Below are 20,235 nucleotides of genomic sequence, written 5' to 3' on the forward strand. Positions count from 1 at the left end.
ACTACAAAAAAAGATATATGAATGGCAAATAAGCATGTGAAAAGATGACCAACATCATTAGTCACTAGAGAAATGCCAATGAAAACCACAATAAAATATCACTCCACACTTATTAGAATTGCTAAAATGAAACAAATGGATAATGCCAAAAGCTGACAAGGATGCAGAACACCTAGAACTCTTGTGTGTGTGTGTGTGTGTGCGTGAGCCAAAGATTTATTTATTCATTTCTTGCATTTGAAGTACTCTTCAATAACATCCTTGGCCTGAGACTCCTTTCCATAGTCCTTAACTACTACACAACTGCAACCAACCACTTTACGGGGTTTCCCCTCTCTGTCAATTTTACAGAGGCCTACCCATTCTCCTAGTTTCTTGTTGTCATCAACCTTAATTAGGTTGATCTGGTGTTCAGCACAAAGGGCCTCCACGAACTTGACATACATAGGCTCATCACAGTTGGATGCAAGCACACAAAGATGGGCTTGGCCCTTGTCTAAGGCTTTGGCAGCTTCGCGAATTCCACGTGCTAGGCCATCGTGGATGAGGGCGGTCTTCAGCACCTCTTGTAAAGCAGTATTAACGTCCATTACACCTCCAGCAGCAATGCCTTCCTCGGCCATGGCGGTGGGTTACGGGTGAAGCGGAATCTTGAACGCACCCAGGCCTCCGCCTCCGCGCGACTCCGCGGCGGCAGGGAAAGAGCCTAGAACTCTTACACACTGCTAGTAGGGATGCAAATTGTTTAAAACTTTGGTAAACTGTTTGCCAGTTTCTTATAAAGTTAAACATACATTTACCTAGGCAAGCATTTTACTCCTAGGTATTTACCCAAGAAAAATGAAAACTTATGTTCATATAAAATATGCACATGAATGTTTATAACAACTTTATTCATAATTGACAAAATGGGAAATAATCCAGATGTTCATAAACATATAAATGTATAAAAAAATTATAGTTCCACACAATGGACTATTAGTAATAAAAAGAGGTAAATTATTATGCTTACAACAACATAAATAAATCTCAATGCTAGATCAAAAAAGCCAGATTCGAAAGGTTAGATATTGTATGATTCCACTTATATGACATTTTGGAACAGTAAAACTATAGAGATAGCTGCCAGAGGCTGGAAATGGGAGTGGACCACAATGAAGCATAAAGGAATTTTACGGTGCAATGGGACTGTTCTATATCTTAAATATGGTGGTGGTTACATGACTATATGCATTTGTCAAAGCTCCTAGACCACTAAAAAGTGAATTTTACTGGAATATGAGTTCTCTGATTTGCATCTGATTCTGGCAAATTGCTGACACCAGGGTCCTCAAAAACACATATTAGAAACCACTGGCATAATGACCGTTCAAAAACTTTTAGATGACTGTTATAATCAGTAGAATGTTAAGTCAATGAGTATGTCAGGCAATGAGACCTGATTCTCAGCATGAGTTCACGTACTACAGATATATCCTTGAGGAAAACAGTGGCAACCACAAGCCAGGTAATAGGGTGCGGTCTTTATATTAATGAAGATAGTCCTGTGTAGACATGTTTTGTGAAAACTAAGCCCATCTCCTGAATCATGGCCTGCAGCATAAGAGAATGCTCATCCTTATGCAGACTTTTCAGCTCTCTGGCAAATCCATCTATCAGGTGGCTTCCAGCTGTTTTGCTGAATTTTTTGTTGCCCCCCCCCCCAATAGGGATCAAGCCTAACACAAATTTCAAATAACTGGTCTATTTATATAAAATAATCAGATTTTGACAGCCTATCTTATTCTGTGATCAGTATTAAACTCTTCCTCTTCTTGCTGCTCCTGACATCCCTCCCATGTCATTTCTGAGCAAATAAAGTGCAGATGACTTGGCTTGCCCCAGTTCTTAGAGAGGCTTAACTCTACCAGGATGGGTAGGTAAACACTGCCAAGCATAAAACTAGAAGTCACTTCTCATCCTGATGGGAGGATTTTCATTTCTTCTGCTAATAAGGGGAATCTTTTGGAATCAAAAGGATATTTTTCTCTGATTATAAAGGGTGTCCTAGTCTGATTTGTGCTGCTATAACAGAATACCAGACAGTAATTTATTTAAAAAAATATTTCTTACAATTCTGGAGGCTGGGAAGTCCAAGATTGAGGGGCTGGCATCTGGTGAGGGCCCTCTTGTTATGTCATAACATAACAGAAGGCCTCATATGGGTGAGAGAGAGAGAGAAGGGGGTTAAACTCATTCTTTTATAAGGAACCAACTCCAGAGATAACAAATCTACTCTTGAGATAATGCCATTAATCTATTAATGAGGGTAGAGTCATGACCTAATCACCTCTTAAAGGTCCCACCTCTTAACATTGTTGCATTGAGGATTAAGTTTCCAACACATGAACTTTGGGGGACACATTCAAACTCTAGCAAAAGGGGAGCAAGTGCTAAGGCTAACACTGCACTGATTTTTCTTTGGCTCATTTTTGTCTTTTGATAAAGCTAATTTATAATTGTTCAATTACTAGAAATAAGTTACAAATAATTTAGTAGGCCATGTGTTAGAAATAACCTATGGTAGCTTTAATTAAATGCATCATCTATAGGTGATATATTCTAATATAATCCTATATTCTTAATGTCTAAGTTCTTCAAGTCCAGAGAACGGAATCTTTTTTTTTTAATGCGTCTCCCATTGATAATATGTTAGGTGGTGAACAGGACAAAATGGGAGCAGGGAAGAGTACAAACCAAAGGCAATACACTTTTTGTTGTTGTTATTGTTTTTATATCCTCCACCAGAAAGTAATCTCTAACATGGGACTTTTGAGAAAGGTAACTTGGCAGAGAAGGGGAGGGAATTGCTGTAGTCAGTGGTTGGCTTAGAAAAATCTCAGCATCATCCTAGGCCCTGCAGTCTCCCTCATCTTAACAGCAACCACTAAATATCATTGTCTCTGTCCAACCTTGCTGATCTTGTGCTGCTCAGTTCCTTTTTCTTTTTCACCTTTGCCTTGCTAAAGCTCAGGCTCTTCACTAAACTACTGCCAGAGCGTCCCCATCAGTCTATCTTGCCTCTTTCTGTTCTACTCCACTGTCTACACTATCACCGAATTTATCTTTGTTCAGCCCAGCTGAACCTTCGGCAACTCCCCCTCACCCTCAGAATGACACCGACATGCCGCAGACTGGCACTTCAGACTCTCTCTGAAGGGTAGGTGCATCCTTGAAATATCTTCTTCAGCCTTGGCTTCTCACCACCCCCGATCCTTTAAGGCCCAGCTCAAAGGACACCTCTTTTGTGAAGCTTCGGCTGATGTTCACAGTTGAGAGTGGATTTTCATAGTCCTTAACTGTTCTCTTGTGGTTTATATTCTTCCGTATGTTGTAATTACTGGTATATGTGGTGACTGTGTTCATATATTTTTTCTTTTTATGTTGTAAATTACTGGAAGGCAGGTTTTATATTTCACCCTCAGTTGTATTTATACACCTCATGCCTTGCTCATGATAGACACTCCACTAGGTGGTAGTCCACTCACTCAACAAATATGAGTTTTGAATGGAAAAATGAATGAATAGATCTGAAGTTGGGAATGGAAGAAAAGGAAACCAGGGTGCTTTGTTATTATAATCAAGGCAGCAAGGAACACAACTGGCGATAATTCAAGAAGCCCACATGGGAAGGGCAGGAGTTGGTACTACTCAGCTATGTCCTTCCAAAAGCCAAACAATTCCACACACCATGACATATGATGTTGTCATAATTGTGTATAGAAAAGTCTTATCTAGTGGCACATGCTAAGCAAAGAAGCCAAACAGGAAGATGGTCTTCCAGTCTTTGAACAGTAGTAGAAAACTGTGACAAATAATTGTTGTATTATTTTTATTTAATATGTAAGAATTAGTTTTTTTAAAAAAATCAGTGGATTTACTGTTCAACAAAAGAGCTGAATCAGCAATTGTAGATACTGGAATTACCTCAGAAAATATAAAATTGTTTTCTCTCACCTCCTTCTCAGAGAACTTTATTTCTTATTATCTCTTGAGAATGGAGGGCAAAATGTGTCCCAAAGCTATAGGATACCTGGTGAAAGTATCATAAGCACATCATGGCACTATCATGTGATACTGTTTTTATGAGAGAAGAGTCATAGAATAGGTAGAAATCCACCTATTGGGTACACCCCTTTAAACCAAACACATAAAGAAAATATGCATCTACAAACATTCCATAAGGTAGGGAATAGTCACTTGGCAAAAGCACTCACTCTGGTCACCAAAAACAAATCCCTTTTCAAAAATACATCAGCCACGTAAAGCAGAGTCTGCCTGTACTCACGCTGCTCAGAGAGTGGTGCATCTGGTCACTTGGTGCCAATCTGGGCCACACGTGAAAAGACACTCTTTCTCCCCAGCGTATTTAAAAGTCAGTAGATAATTTTGGAAGTATAACTATTTTTCCAGGTTGCCTTTTAAGGTACTTTCCTTTCTAGTCCATCAAAAATGGATTACTGTGACTCATTAACACAGCTCCAAACACAGTCAGAGAGCAAAAAACACCTTTCCGGTGTCTTAGTCACTTCTATTTCCTAAAGTTGACTCTTTGCTTCTTCATTTTGGCAAGAATTTTGTTGTTTTCTGGTTAATTTAAAAACATTTAAAAAACAACTCCCTTACTACCAGGCATATGGTAGGAACTTAATATATAAATATTTTGTTGTTGTTGTTGTTGTTGTTTTTGTTTTTGAGACAGAGTCTCGCTCTGTTGCCCAGACTGGAGTGCAGTGGCCAGATCTCAGCTCACTGCAAGCTCCGCCTCCCGGGTTCACGCCATTCTCCTGCCTCAGCCTCCCGAGTATCTGGGACTACAGGCGCCCGCCACCTCGCCCGGCTAGTTTTTTGTATTTTTTTAGTAGAGACGGAGTTTCACCGGGTTAGCCAGGATGGTCTCGATCTCCTGACCTCGTGATCTGCCCGCCTCAGCCTCCCAAAGTGCTGGGATTACAGGCTTGAGCCACTGCGCCCGGCCAATATATAAATGTTAAATGAAGTTTCTTTCACTCCATATACCATGTCTTACTCACAGATTTGCCAAGTACAATAAACTATGAACATTGAATAACTAGAATGTGAGTGCTTGAATTCTTTTTTCTTCTCCCCCAAAGTGCCTAATATAGGACTCTGTAAACACTACTCACACATGCACATCTGAATATGTGAGAACCGGCACATGAACACAGAGACATGCAGTCTTATCAGCTGTTGAGTTAGCTTAGAGGATCCTTGACTAATTAACTTCAGGGGTTATCTGTTATAGATCTGATTGTTTTATTGTACCTGGAGAATACCAATATTTTTATAGGAACCCAAGGGAAGGAAAATACCATCCATGCTGATTCTGATGGTTGCTTAGCATGTTAGTTTTATTTTATTTTTTAATTTATTTTTATTTTGTAGAGATGGGATCTCACTGTGTTGCCCAGGCTACTCTTAGACTCCTGGCCTCAAGAGATCCTCCTGCCTTGGCATCCCACAGTGCTGGGATTATAGGTATAAGCTACAATGCCTGGCCTGTGTGTTTGGTTTTATATAGTTGTTATAGTTGAATAATTGATTGGTCTGTGGTTGCTGAGTTCTATAAACAGATTTCTATCTAAAACTATCAATAAACTATTCCAATACCATACTGCTGTTAACTGAAAACATCCTCACTGTTCAGATGGTTTTGGGTTTTTTTTTTAGTTATAATTTGCTCTCAGGCTGATCTGTTCTAATATTGCCTATTTTCTTTCAGTTCAAAGTTATGGGCAGACTTAAATTTTAATAATACACAAGGCAGGAAATGAAGGTTCAAGAGTCAAGTGGAATCTATTAGACTCTGCCATTTACGAGATGGAAGACCTTTAGCCTGTTACTCAGCCTCTCAAACTTCACTTTTCTCAGCTATAAAATGAAGATAATAATGGTACATATCTCTCGGAGTCATTGTGGGGATTGTGTTAGAGAATGGATGTAAAATATCTGGCTCACAGTAGTTCTAGAAAGCATTAGTTGCAGTTGCTCTTCTTTCCTGGGATCAAGAATCTGAACACCCACACAGTGCCTGTAGCGAGTTGCTCCTTAATGTCAACTTAAGAACATTTGTCACGTAACCCAAAACACGTCCCTCCACAGCCTGTGAGGCCCTGTGTGATCTAGTCCTGCCTCCCTTGCCAGCCTCTCGCTCGCTGCCTGTCTCCCTTCCCTTGATGCTTTTGAGCAAATTGGCCTCATCACTGTTCCCCCATCTCACCATGCAGCTTCCACCTGAGAGCCTTCTCAGAGACTCTTGCCCCATCTAGATATTAGAACACTCTCCAACCTGCCCTTCACCTGTGTTGATCTCTTTTCAGCCTTCACCTATCACCTATGTAGCACGACTTTCCCTAACACTCCTCTCCAAGATTATGTCTCTTCTCATGCTCTCATAGTAGCCAGTACTCTTTCTTTCTGATCTTGCTCTGTCACCCAGGCTAGAGTGCGTTGGTGCCATCATAGCTCACTGTAACCTTGAACAGCTAGGCTCTTGTGATCCTCCTGCCTCAACCACCTGAGTAACTGGGACTGCAGGTATATGCCATCATACCCAGCTATTTTTTTTTTTCAGTAGAGACAGGGTCTTACTATGCTGCCCAGGCTGGTCTTGAACTCCTGGCCTCAAGTCAGTACACTTTCTTTATAATAGTTATCACATTCTTGCAGTTGCTCTTATAATATATATATGCAATCTGCAATTATATATTGTACATAACTGTTATAGACTGAATTGCGTCCCTCCAAATTTCATATGTGAAGCCCTAATCACTAGTGTCTGAGTGAGTTTATTTGAAGATAGGGTTTTTAAAGAAGTAGTTAAATTTAAGTAAAAAGGAGCCCATCAGGGTGGACTCTAATTCAATCTGACTGTGTCCTTATAAGAAGAGGAGATTAGGACACACAGAGAGAGACACCAGGGATGTGCATGCACAGAGAAAGGCCATGTGAGGACACTGCAAGAAGGCAGCCATCTGCAAGCCAAGGAGAGGGGGTCTCAGGAGAAATCAAACCTCCTGACACATTGATCTTCAACTTTCAGCCTACAGAACTGTGAAAAAATAAATTTGTGTTGCTTAAGCCACCCAGTTCATGGTATTTTGTTACGGGAACCCCCACCGACTAATACATTATGTAAGGCCTGTCTTCTTCCATTAGACTGTGAACTCCATAAGCATAGGGAATATGTCCATATTTCACCACCAAACTCTTAGCACATAGTTTAATGCCTGGCTCCAAGCAGGAGCCAACGTATTTTTGTTTAATTCTTGAATTCATGAATAAAGGAATAAATGATGCAGGGGCATGTCTATTTTATGTTGAAAGCTTTGTGTGTTCTGGGTTCTTCAGTGTTCTCCTATAAGACTGATGGAAGACGTGTTGAGTATTTATTTGGGGAAAGCAGTGTCAAATTCTGCATCATTGAAAGGGTTCTGAAATGCATACTTCAGTGTGGAATATGGGCAGCTTAGGAGCAAGAGCCCCACAGGTGTTGCCGTGGTCTCCTACCCTTCCATGGGATGCAGTGCCCACAATAGCAAGGTGCAGTCGCACATCAGTGCTATGCTGTAGTGGCCCCACTGCTCCCTTCTAGTATCTTAGGATAATGCCTCAGCACTGGGGATCCCAGTGTGATGCTGGGTGCCAGGAATGTGCTATGGCCTCAGAGGACTGCCTGAGTGAGTTCCAGGGTCAGACTTCCCATTTTACCAACACCAAGGGTCTCAAGCTAGTCTTTGGGCCCCCTGGAAAGCCACATGCTATCCAGGTATTCATAAGAATTATCCTGATTGATGCAAGTTGACCATCTAGGGAAATCTAAAGGTCCCCAGGATGTACTTGGAGTTGCAGGACATCTGGAAGCCCACACGTCTTCAGGTGTATGGAGACTATGTGGTCACCTGATTTGAAGGACAGGAAGGTCCTTATCCCTCCCCAACAGCACCTCTCTCCATTATTAGGTGGCTAAATGCTTAAAATTCCATCACTAACATGTCACTCTTTTAGGTCAGCATCACTATATCTGGTTGCCTCTTTTGTAAAATGAACCCCTACCCCACCAATTGCTCAGTACGTTCAGTCATTAGCATATTATGAATTAGTTCACCAACTATTTTCTCCAGATGAGCTTGACCTGCCTTGAGTCACAAGAGTGGAAAGAGGACAAAGACATCTATAGGGGAAACAGATCTTGAACGTAAATCCTGCCAACTTCAGTTTCTCTAGGGCTCAGGCACTATAACCACAGGCCATCCATGTGCCTAGACCACTGCTGAATCATGCAGTGGGATTTCAGTACCCATGGCACCGAGGAAGGGTACTGCCACAAAGTTGTGGCAGTTCTCCAGTCATAGAAGGTAGGCAATAAAAAAGCATTTCCTTTATGCTGGTCTTTTGTTTCCTTTTCCCCATGGGCCTATAAACAGTTAATCTGGAATTCTGGAAGGAGAAGCTTTCTGCCTCTAGTAAAGTTTGATTCCTGCAGGCAGATTTTTTTTTTTTTAAATCCAGCAAGTGTCAGATAATTGGAAGGGTGGAGTAACGCTGTAAACCACGACACACCTTTGTCAGGACTTGTTTGGAAGCAAAGAGTTGAAAGAAACAAGGTGGAGAGAAAGAGAAGTGAACATTTTTGAAAGATCACTCAGCTTTAACACACCTTGGCTGGGTCTGGATAAAAAAAAGTGAGCACTGCAAATTTCTAGAAGAAAACATCAGGGGAAGAAAGAGAGAGGGGGATTTATTCAAAGTTGTTTCCAATTCCTTCAAAACCTCAAACCAGGTAAGTAAACAGGAAGACTGACCTTTCTGCCTTTCTCTGAGACTTTGATGTAAGGTTTGCTGTTTAGAAATTAAGTGTTTACTGGAGAAAAGAAGATGAAGTTCTGCAGTTTCTAGCATTCTGGTTAAAGTGATTAATTGGTTATAAAAGATGACTTTGTTGTATGCATTCTGCTTAGGGTAGGTCTTTCAAAGGAAATAAGTGGGGAAAAGGAGAAGGCTGGTTAAAATATAGCGGGGTCTAGAGGCAAGATCTTTCTGTATTGTTTTCAGCATTGTAAAATGACTTGTGTTGTTTTATTTAGAATATGATACGGCCTTATAATTCCTTCTCTTCCAATCTCAGTTTCCCCTCTCGCTATCTTGCTCTCCTCTTCCCTCTGTCTCTCTGTCTCCACTGGACAAAGAGAACAACTCAGAGGTGAAGTTAAAGTATAGGTAAGGGGCCTTCTAGAAACAACCCTGTGCTGACTGGGCCTCTCTGATTAAGCCATACATGGTAAACATTGCTGTTCACCACACTGTAAAATTACCTCTAATCTAAAGAAAAGTGTGATCTTTGAAATGATCTAATTAATTCAGGAATTTTCCAGGATCAAACTTAGAAGAAGAAAAAAAAAAGGAAGAAAATTGTTTCCCGTATATATACTCTTACGAGTCAACTTGGGTTTCCCCCTGCCAAAAAAAATTCACTTTGAGATGAGAATTACCAGTTTAGATACCTAAGTGGATGACGTTAACTGGTAACTGACAAATTATCACTTTACTTTTTGAAGTGGAGGTAAAACCTCTGGCACATTCCTTTTTTTGAGAAGCAATTAATCAGTAGTCTAATAGTGGACTCGTAAAACATAGTGAGATTTTTAAAAGGTATTTATTTGAAAAGCAGAATAGTTTCTTCTTACCTCCATATGTTCTCTCTTAGAGCTAAGGCACAGATCTGTCAGAGCTAACCTAAGACAGATGTCTATCCCCACACAGACGTACTCTAGAGAATCAGAGGGGTCCTGCTTTACTCTTAGGCCCTGCAAAACATCCACATGAGTCTGATCAGAGTTTACACAGGAAAAATTAAAATGAACAGCTCTGCTTCAAGCTTGCATAGAAACTTACCAGCCTGGGTAATATGGCAAAACCCCAACTCTACAAAAAATACAAAATTAGCCAAGCATGGTGGTGCACACTCATAGTCCCAGCTACTCAGAAGGCTGAGGCAGGAGGATCACCTAAGCCCAGGAGATTGAGGCTGCAGTGAGCCGTGATGGCACCACTGCACTCTGGCCTGGGCAACAGAGCCAGATTCTGTCTTAAAAAAGAATAGGAACTTTGGGAGGCCGAGGTGGGTGGATCACCTGAGGTCAGGAGTTCGAGACCAGCCTGGCCAATATGGTGAAACTCCATCTCTACCAAAAATGCAAAAATTAGCTGGGCGTGGCAGTGCGTGCCTGTAACCCCAGCTACTTGGGAGGCTGAGGCAGGAGAATTGCTTGAACCCAGGAGGCGGAGGCTGCAGTGGGCCAAGGTTGCGCCACTGCACTCCCACTTGGGAGACAGAGCAAGACTCTGTCTCAAAAAAAAAAAAAAAAAAGAATAAGAAAAAACTCCTTAGATTGGTGAAACTGACCAGAACTAAGAACTAACTACCTTCTCAGATTATGAAAAACAAAAAGAAGTCTGTGTTTACATTGTTTCATTTGCCATTATTAACAGTGGCAGGACACAACTGTAAACAAACTAGCATAATCACAAAGCTGGTGCCCTATCCCACCTGCCCCTAGTCATGACAATCCAGGATGCCAAATGTTGCAAGTGGCAAACCCATCTCCAGGGTGTTATAGAGACAAAGCCAAGCCTCCAAGACAGTCAACTCCAGGGCATTGGCTTTCCTGGAGTCAAACTGCTGGGCCCTTCTGTGTTATCAGGTCAATAGCCAGTGGATGGTTTTCTAATACTTTGGCAATTTTGTTGTTTTGTTTTAAAATTTAAAGTGTATAAAGATTGGAGTAATCGAAGCTATAAAAATACTTGCAATTCGGCCGGGCGCGGTGGCTCAAGCCTGTAATCCCAGCACTTTGGGAGGCCGAGGCGGGCGGATCACAAGGTCAGGAGATCGAGACCATCCTGGCTAACACGGTGAAACCCCGTCTCTACTAAAAAATACAAAAAACTAGCCAGGCGAGGTGGTGGGCACCTGCAGTCCCAGCTACTCGGGAGGTTGAGGCAGGAGAATGGCGTGAACCTGGGAGGCGGAGCTTGCAGTGAGCTGAGATCTGGCCACTGCACTCCAGCTTGGGCGACAGAGCGAGACTCCGTCTCAAAAAAAAAAATACTTGCAATTCATTAACAGAGTATAGAAACATTCCTAAAACAAAAGATAGAGAGAAAAATACTTAGCTTCTTCATTATCTTTGTTGTATGAAGAACAAAGTGTTTCATGTGTCATTAGAATAAGATAACTTGATGGTTTAAACCCAAATATGATGGTAAACAGTTAACGTGATGGTTCACTGTCACTAACAGTGGTTTGTCCTTGTGTGTGTGTGTATGTTAGCAGCATCGTCTGAATAGTTTTAGGTAGATGTGACATCATCTAAATAAAGTAGAAAGGAAAAAGCTCGGCCGGGCGCGGTGGCTCAAGCCTGTAATCCCAGCACTTTGGGAGGCCGAGGCGGGTGGATCACGAGGTCAGGAGATCGAGACCATCCTGGCTAACACGGTGAAATCCCGTCTCTACTAAAAAATACAAAAAAACTAGCCAGGCGAGGTGGTGGGCACCTGCAGTCCCAGCTACTCGGGAGGTTGAGGCAGGAGAATGGCGTGAACCTGGGAGGCGGAGCTTGCAGTGAGCTGAGATCTGGCCACTGCACTCCAGCTTGGGCGACAGAGCGAGACTCCGTCTCAAAAAAAAAAATACTTGCAATTCATTAACAGAGTATAGAAACATTCCTAAAACAAAAGATAGAGAGAAAAATACTTAGCTTCTTCATTATCTTTGTTGTATGAAGAACAAAGTGTTTCATGTGTCATTAGAATAAGATAACTTGATGGTTTAAACCCAAATATGATGGTAAACAGTTAACGTGATGGTTCACTGTCACTAACAGTGGTTTGTCCTTGTGTGTGTGTGTATGTTAGCAGCATCGTCTGAATAGTTTTAGGTAGATGTGACATCATCTAAATAAAGTAGAAAGGAAAAAGCTCGGCCGGGCGCGGTGGCTCAAGCCTGTAATCCCAGCACTTTGGGAGGCCGAGGCGGGTGGATCACGAGGTCAGGAGATCGAGACCATCCTGGCTAACACGGTGAAATCCCGTCTCTACTAAAAATACAAAAAAAACTAGCCGGGCGTGGCGGCGACGCCTGTAGTCCCAGCTACTGGGAGGCTGAGGCGGGAGAATGGCGGAAACCCGGGAGGTGGAGCTTGCAGTGAGCTGAGATCGCGCCACTACACTCCAGCCTGGGCCACAGAGCGAGACTCCGTCTCAAAAAAAAAAAAAAAAAAACGAAAGGAAAAAGCTCATAAAAGTAGAAAAATGATTTAAAATTGTGTCTTCTTGCCTAGAAAAGTGACATGGGATCATTTTTACATCTTCACAAAAACATTAACTATAAAATAACCACAAAGCAACCCTTTAGAACTATGGATGGAAATTAGTATAATTTTGGAATTGAGAGCTTGAATGATCTGCTCATCCTTAGTTCTAGTGAAGTGGCCCAACTATCTGAGAAGTTAAAAATTATGTTATTTGACAGTGCTTCCATTAAGTAGGGCTTTGGGAAGATGAACACACTGGTGAATCCTGCTAGGATAGGCAGGCTCAGGCACATACCTGGGCAGGAAACGTTCCTTTTCCTAATGTTACACTTTTAAAAAACTATCAGCACTTAAAATGTGTAAAAAAGAAGTCCTGGGAATATACTGTAGGTCCCATGGGAAGATCCTAGTCCAGGCTTGTGCCCCACGCCATCATTCTCCACTTAGTATAACTCACTTATAGAAAGTTTCCTCTTATATTTGGTTTAAAGGAATCAGTCTCCCAACACCTACCTGACACCTCAGATTGGCAGCGGGACACACAGACATTGGGGTGGCTTCAGATTGAGAGACAGGCATCCACCTGTACCTGCCTACAGCCGGCTACATTCACAAAGTACCTTCCAATGAGGAGCTCCCAGGCCCTGAAGGAGGGCATCTGATTTCTAAGTAGGTCATCACTGCATGCCATCTGGAAGGTGGGGAACCCTTGGCTTTTTACTGCAGAAATTCTTTGTCGTCGGGATTCAGGGAAAAGATGGAGGGCCTAGAAATGCCTGCTATTTTTCTGGATAAAGAAAAAACAAGCAAAACTTTCCAGGTTTGCTGCCTGGAGACTGTACTCTTAGCAAACAGAGTCATGATCCATCTTCCTAAATGACTGCAAGTGGAACCCATCCAGCCAATCCCAAATGTATAGCTGTCAGCAGCAACTTTCACTGAAAGATCAAAATAAGCAATAACTTGTAGGAAGTAAAAGTTTCTGTGGATTGTTATAAACAGTTCATTTCATGGTAATATTTCATATCAATTCAGGTACCATCCTAGAAAGCTAGTCACCTCCCCACTGACTGCCAGGTGCCTTTAAAGGTTTAATCTCCCCAAATGCCTCCTGATCCACAGCTTATTGTCTATTTTTTTAAAAGAAAGTCAGAGAAGGGTTTCAGAGGTATCAAATTAATGCTTAAACAAAGGATTGCAAAGAAGGTGTCCAGTTGCATGTAGGTTTGCATGACATAAGTCATATAGGTTATAGCTGGAATGCAGACAGATTCACTGGCCAGGTTTGTCCTTTAATGAGGCTAGACTCCTTTGTTAAACTGTGTATGGAGCCCCTCCTCTGAGCTCCAGGAAACATACCTATAAAGACATTCTGTGGCTTCTCAGATCCAGCTAGGATTTTTTCCATGATGCCTCATTCCTTGCCTTAAGCTGTGTTTGAGAAACCCCAATGAGCAAGAAGTTGGCACATTTACCAGGCCCTGAAGCTAAGTGTATGAATCTCGGTTATTCCACCAGATCGTTGATCAGCTGGTCTCATTTGGTCTTGGTTTTCATCAGGGAAGTCACCCAGTGCCACAGTATGACTTTCATGGTCCCTAGACACTTTTGCCTTTGTAGGCCCCTTCCTCCATCAAAAAACTTTTAAAAATTCTATTTTACAACTGCATTGGTATAAAGAAGGACATAATCCAGATTAGATTCTGTTCATTTTTCCTTCTGATGTTAAAAGTAAACATTTTGCGGGCCCCAAAATGTGCTGTGAACCTAGGCACTGTGCCCACTTTGCCTACTGGGTAAGTCGAGCCTGAAGGCACTAGGCAGAGACTGGAAGGAGAGCTCTTCAAGCAAGGGGCACCTGGCAAAAGAAGTGTGCCTCAGCATTCTAGAACCCAGTTCGAACTACAACCAAAACATAAACTTTTGGAGGAAGAGAAAGTTAGAGGAAGGGAGAGAATCACAGGGAAAGTCAGATTTCAGGTCCTTTCAGAACCTGGGGCCAGGCAGCACAGCAAGAAGAGAAGAGCCCAGTTGGGACGAAACCTTTGCTGTGCATTCCTGTGTGTTTAACACTTGAGCCTTCATTCCCACTGCCCTTTGGCAACAGCCCTGCCTCATACCATCCATGCTGAGGGACACGGTGGACAAGATTGCACTGGTTTTCTTTTTCAGAAGCAGAGTAAGAATGAAGGGAGAATATAAAAAATACAAATATGTGTTTTCCACATGCTTCTATAGATTTTACAGGCTTTGTTCAACTGTTTTTCATACTTATGTCTGCAGATAAGCATGCAAGAGCCGATTATAGTGAATGTTTCATACTTTGAAAAGAGTAAAGTTCCATACAAGTACGACAAATAAAATTATTTTTATCCTGATTTAAATCCATCAAGTGCCATTCTTACCTCCAGACTCTAAAATAATGAAGCATGAATGTCTCATATGCATAGAGTTCCATATAGAACATTGAACATTATGGGAGACATTAAAATGTATTAGTTGATAGCCTAAGTGCCTTGACAGATCCCCTTCAGCTATTTATTACCATGGAAAAGAATGGAGATTTTATAGTCAAACAAAGGTCAGGACACCTAATCTGCTATGTAAGCCTCTTGATGCTCAGCAGGGGGCAGGCTGATCAACTAGACACTGAAAAATAAGATCCCAGCACAAAGAAATAGAATCCAAAGTGGAACTATTAAATTAATCTTTATTATACCTGTTACAAGAAATGGGAATGATCTTGTAAAAAATAATCACATGAAAGAATCATGCTTTAAATTCTTGAAATCATGTTTTTGGTTATCAGCTTCAACAGTGGGGACCTATACTTACGAAAAACAGTGATAAGTATGACTATCCTGGTTTCTGATCTTTCCTGCAGGTGGCTATGGTATGGATGTAACCAAGAAAAACAAACCAGATGGTACTGAAGTCACTGAAAGAAGTAAGAGCATCAGAATTTTTTAATTTATGTGTTTTATTATAAAAGTAACAAAAATTTGGAAACAGAATAAGTAATTCATTAATAATTCTACCACAACCACTGTATCATGTTTAAATGTGTTCCTAAATGGACTTTAATCCTCCTCATAAGGTAGTTCTTGTTGATTTTTATGTCAAAAGATGTCCTGCTTTTTCTTGAATGATGAAGGTTGTCATTTCCATGTATAGTTTTTATAACCCTCATTTTTAATGATGAGATAGCATTATGCTAAATGAATTCACCATAGTTTATTTTATCATTTCCAAATTTAGGGGTACAGGGCCACAGAAATCTAAACGAATAACATCCTAGTTATTGCAGAGACAAAGTTGAAATAAAACTAATATCATAGTTGACCTCTACACTGAAAATTGAAAACAGGTACATTTATTTTGTGAAACTGCCCAAATAATAAATTCAGAGACATTTAAACTCTCCTCCTAACAACTTTAAGTCAGGAAACTCTTTCACTTATTCTGTGACTTTCATATATCTCCAATAAAAAAAAAAATTCTGGCTCCATAGACTTGAAACTTTTGAAACTTTTAGTTAGGAAATAATTTATTTTTATGTGTCAAAGAATACCAAAGGTCTGTACAACGAGAGGTTTAGTGAAAGCTCAAGGACTATTTTTCAAATCAAGCTGCCACTGTACTCTAGAAAAACATTTCCTTTTTTTTTTTTTTTTTTTTTTTTTTGAGACGGAGTCTCGCTCTGTCACCCAGGCTGGAGTGCAATGGTGCAATCTTGGCTCACTGCTCACTGCAACCTCTACCTCCCAGGTTCAAGCCATTCTCCTGCCTCAGCCTCCCTAGCAGCTAGGATTACAGGTGCTCACCACCACACCCAGCTAATTTTTTGTATTTTTAGTAGAGACAGGGTTTCACTATGTTGGCCAGGCTGGTCTCAAATCCTGACCTTGTGATCCGCCCACCTCAGCCTCCCAAAGTGCTGGGATTATAGGCGTGAGCCACTGCGCCCAGCCAACATTTCCTTTTATGCATTAAGTACTGTTTCTGGCATGTCCATAAGCACATTTTCTTGCTAGGACAACCAAACTAATTAGCAAAATGCAGTATGAAGAAGGACAGTGTGAATAAGAGTTGTGTGGGATGGAGCAGGTGTCAGCGGCACAGGTGAAAGTAGCACAAAATGATCCTGCACCATCTTCCTTTACTCTTTTCTCCTTTCACCACCTTCCCCACACGTATGTGCCCATGCATGCCACACACACACACACACACACATGCATGCAAGCACGCACACTGGAAACTTGCTTTTAAAGAACAAAAACCCCAGATAGTTGGGGGCTTCTGTATACCCACCAGAGACAGAGGTAGCAGTGAGGGCCACAGTCAGAGCATGAGTGATGGATTCACCATCTCTGAGAGCTACAGGAACTAAATTTCAGAAGCCAAGGGGCTGGTTCTTCAAGTCTGTCTGTGATGCGCCTGGATCACTGATTTTGCCAAACCCCAAATGTGTCTTACCAGGAGCCCCCTTCCTTCCCACAACTTCAGGGGTTGCCCTGAAGACTTTAGAACAAAACATAATATTCTTGAACACCTCCAAATTCATGAAGAAGTACACAGTGAAGTCAGCCAGGGTGTTGGTCTCAGCTGGACTGAGAGACAATGGGGAAGGAGCAATTCAGAGAAACAGAGTGACTTGAGACAAGAGGGTCTGGTCCTCCTTCAACCTCAGACCAGGTCTGGACTGGATCTAATTGTCTAAGGAGAGACATCAACACCAAAATTACTCATGTTTCAAACAGTGGCTAACTTCTTTTGGCTCCAAAAAGATATAAACTTATTTTCCAAGCATATTAAACCCATTGTTATTGCTCATATCTTTTTGCACAGTGGGTCAGATCATACACCTTAAAGCACAAGCATAGGAAAATCAACGTCGAACCTAATTTAATATGCTTAGCCTATGGCAGAGCTTAGACCTTGCCAAGATCCAGAGATGTCAGTGCATTACATAAGAACTCACCTTTTCTTTGTCTTTTTCTAGTTGTCACTGAAACAGTAACCGCAAGACTTACATCCTTACCACCAAGTAAGTAACTACCTCGATAGCTTTCTTTTCAGTAGGTCACATTTGAAGGGCCCCACACTTGTAACCTTCTCCATGGGAGTTCCAAAATTTTTGAAATCTTTTTTAACAGCTATATTGACATTAATTTCTATACAACAGAATTCACCAGTTTGAAGTGTATAATTCAGTGATTGCTAGTATATTTACCAAGTTATGCAGCCATGGTTACAGTCCCATTTTAGAAGATTTCCATGGCTCTGCAAAAAGAAGTGACCGTTAGCAGTCATTCCTTATTCTCCCTCCTCTCTCCTCAGCCCCTGGAAACCACAAATCTACTGTCTCTGTAGATTCGCCTATTCCAGATGCTAAAATATTGGATATCTTATCTAACCTGAGCAGGGATTGGGGGCTACCAGTCAAGCTTCTTGTTGAGGCTACTTTTTTTTTCCAGGAGCTCCTATCACTCCTGCAATATTGATCTGAGCCCAAAACCTACCCCCTGCCCCCGCCTCCAGGGAGCCTTGTTCCCTGGGGATGAGGAGAGCCCACCCACCAGCAGGTGAAGTTGGAGCAGTGCTGGGCTGCCAGGTGGAACACCAGCAACACAGAGCTGCCACACACCCTTCCAGCACTTCTAGGCGCTGCCATGCCTGGGTACTGACCAGGCACTCAGAAAAAGCAAGCTCAACCAAGTCCTGGACTCAAGGAGCTTTCATCGCTCAGCCTTTTCTAATATTTAAAATTTCCTAATACGCAACTTGCTATATTCTACCCAGGAGACTTTTCTTTTAAATCAGGTGGAATACTCACTCTAGATATTTGTATAAAACAAAACAAAACAAAAAACAATGAAACTGGAGCATGGCAGCTTGCATCTTATAATGTAGGTGAGAAAGGGACCCCAAACTAAGAAGGTCCCGGTGAAAAACCAGGGAAGGCTTCCACATGGTGGGTGACAGGGGATCCTCTGGCCTGACTCTACCCTGAAACTGTCACCTGCTTTTGTTCCTGGCAGAAGGCGGGACCAGCAATGGCTATGCCAAAACAGGCTCTTTTGGTGGAGGGAGCCGGTTGGAGAAACAAAGCCTGACTCATGGCAGCAGTGGCTACATAAACTCAAGTGAGTGCCCACTGGTGCAACGGATCAGGGAAGAATGGGTGACAAAGAGACAGACACCAAGAAAGTCCTACACAAGACACAGGGCAGACACGATTTTGAATCAGTGCACAAGAGGGACAATTACAATCACCTGTCATCCATTCCAAATGCCCCCAAGAGTTGTCTAAATAACACACAGCCATTGGACGGCGGGGGTGGAGAATGGAAGTGTAAATTATAAATCATCAGCATTTGAAGCCTGCTTAAAATCAGATCCATTTTCATTAAGTCCACAATATAAATAACTATCATTAATTAAGAAGACTTCATGGGTAGGTAGCTATTTCCCCACTAAATCACTCTCTTTAAGCCATCTCTTTAGAGAACCATGTGCACGCCTGAGGGTTTACAATTTGAATGAACAACAACAACAAAAGAAACGTAACGATTGGGTTACTGTGCTAAGGGAAGCTGGTGACATGCGATCCCATGCTGTGCAAAATTCCACTGGGCAAGCATCCAACACAGGCCCATTGTTCCCAATGAAGCACTCTTTCAAACTAAAACAAAACAAAGCAAAGCAAGGCGAAACAAAACAAAAACAAGAAGCACCCAGATATCCCCTGAAGCCATTTAAAATACTTGAAAGTAAAACTAAAAAGGAAGCCCCAAGGCATAATAACAGCCAAAAGAAACACCTGCCCTTACCTGTTGAGGCACACTTCAACGCTGGATTCTATTCTAGTCCTTCCAAGCAGTGTCTACAAGAAAAATGCTGCCAAATCCTTTCCATTTCCATGCATGGTAACCACACACAGGAAGGACTTTCCCAGGCAATAATTCCACCTTTTCATTTATGAACAGCTGGGGGAATGCTGAGGTGGCCCCTTTCAGCTGTGCCCTCCCGAAAGCCCTCCCTGAGTGTACTTGGTTAATATAGTTGGGTCACAGTAACCGTTTGATTCACCTCTCTGCTGAAGCACTGAAAACTTATGCTTTTCCCCTCTTGCAGCTGGAAGCACACGAGGCCATGCCTCCACCTCTAGTTACAGGAGGGCTCACTCACCTGCCTCCACTCTGCCCAACTCCCCAGGCTCAACCTTTGAAAGGAAAACTCACGTTACCCGCCATGCATATGAAGGTATCAGTCCCACTAACCATACAAGAGAACCATTCTCTTCCCCAAGCAACTTCACTCATTCTTTGAAGATTTATATCCTGGCCACCTGTGTCTGCCCCTCACCTTTCTCCCCACTCCTCCTTCATTTCTTTTATGGACTTTCATTACTTGAAGACTTCATTCATTCATTCACTACCTTATTTATTCATTCATTCACCCATTTAGTTACTTTTCCAACTAGTATTTTATCCAGCACCTACTATGTGTTTAACACTGTGTAGAAAGGCTTGATGAATGCGTAAATGAATCAGACATGGATCTTGTCTTCAGGACCTACAGTCTAATAGACAAGTTAAGATGACAGATAAAATACAATTGTGTAAAGCAGGTGGAGATTATCATTTTAAGCTGAGGAAATCAGGGAAAATTCTATGGAGGAGGTGACATCTGAGCTGGGTCCTCATGATGAGTAAGAGTTTATTACCCAAAGATGGAGAGATGGGGCTGTCCAAGCTGTGGGAGCAGCAGCATAAGCAAAGACAGCCAGAAGAGCCCAGGGCTTAAGTCGGAAATTCAGGGGTACTTATGTGCAAAAGGTTTGAGGGACTCAGATTCA

At 41.9% G+C, this 20,235-nt stretch overlaps 2 protein-coding genes across 2 annotated transcripts in view; one reads left to right on the forward strand and one right to left on the reverse strand.

Moving 5' to 3' along the window:
* Positions 1 to 203: 203 nt before the first annotated feature.
* LOC117067297 (40S ribosomal protein S12-like) lies at positions 204 to 711 on the reverse strand. Its single transcript, XM_033183654.1, has one exon. It carries the CDS (start codon positions 621 to 623, stop codon positions 225 to 227), a length of 399 nt encoding a protein of 132 aa, XP_033039545.1. The 5' UTR covers positions 624 to 711; the 3' UTR covers positions 204 to 224.
* Positions 712 to 8,608: 7,897 nt separating this feature from the next.
* COL17A1 (collagen type XVII alpha 1 chain) overlaps positions 8,609 to 20,235 on the forward strand; it is a 56,824-nt gene continuing 45,197 nt past the window's right edge. The window contains exons 1-5 of the mRNA XM_033183665.1: positions 8,609 to 8,842; positions 15,259 to 15,321; positions 17,377 to 17,421; positions 18,416 to 18,520; positions 19,512 to 19,640. Of these exons, the coding sequence (XP_033039556.1) occupies positions 15,270 to 15,321; positions 17,377 to 17,421; positions 18,416 to 18,520; positions 19,512 to 19,640 (331 nt within the window). The 5' untranslated portion in view covers positions 8,609 to 8,842; positions 15,259 to 15,269. The remainder of the gene's footprint in view (positions 8,843 to 15,258; positions 15,322 to 17,376; positions 17,422 to 18,415; positions 18,521 to 19,511; positions 19,641 to 20,235) is intronic.

This window comes from Trachypithecus francoisi, unplaced genomic scaffold (assembly GCF_009764315.1).
Source record: "Trachypithecus francoisi isolate TF-2019V2 unplaced genomic scaffold, Tfra_2.0 Contig01579, whole genome shotgun sequence".
NCBI classification, from domain to species: Eukaryota; Metazoa; Chordata; class Mammalia; order Primates; family Cercopithecidae; genus Trachypithecus; species Trachypithecus francoisi.

What these genes read in the sequence shown, in the direction of transcription:
- LOC117067297 (XM_033183654.1), bottom strand. Translation starts at nt 623, where the DNA reads ATGGCCGAGGAAGGCATTGCTGCTGGAGGTGTAATGGACGTTAATACT.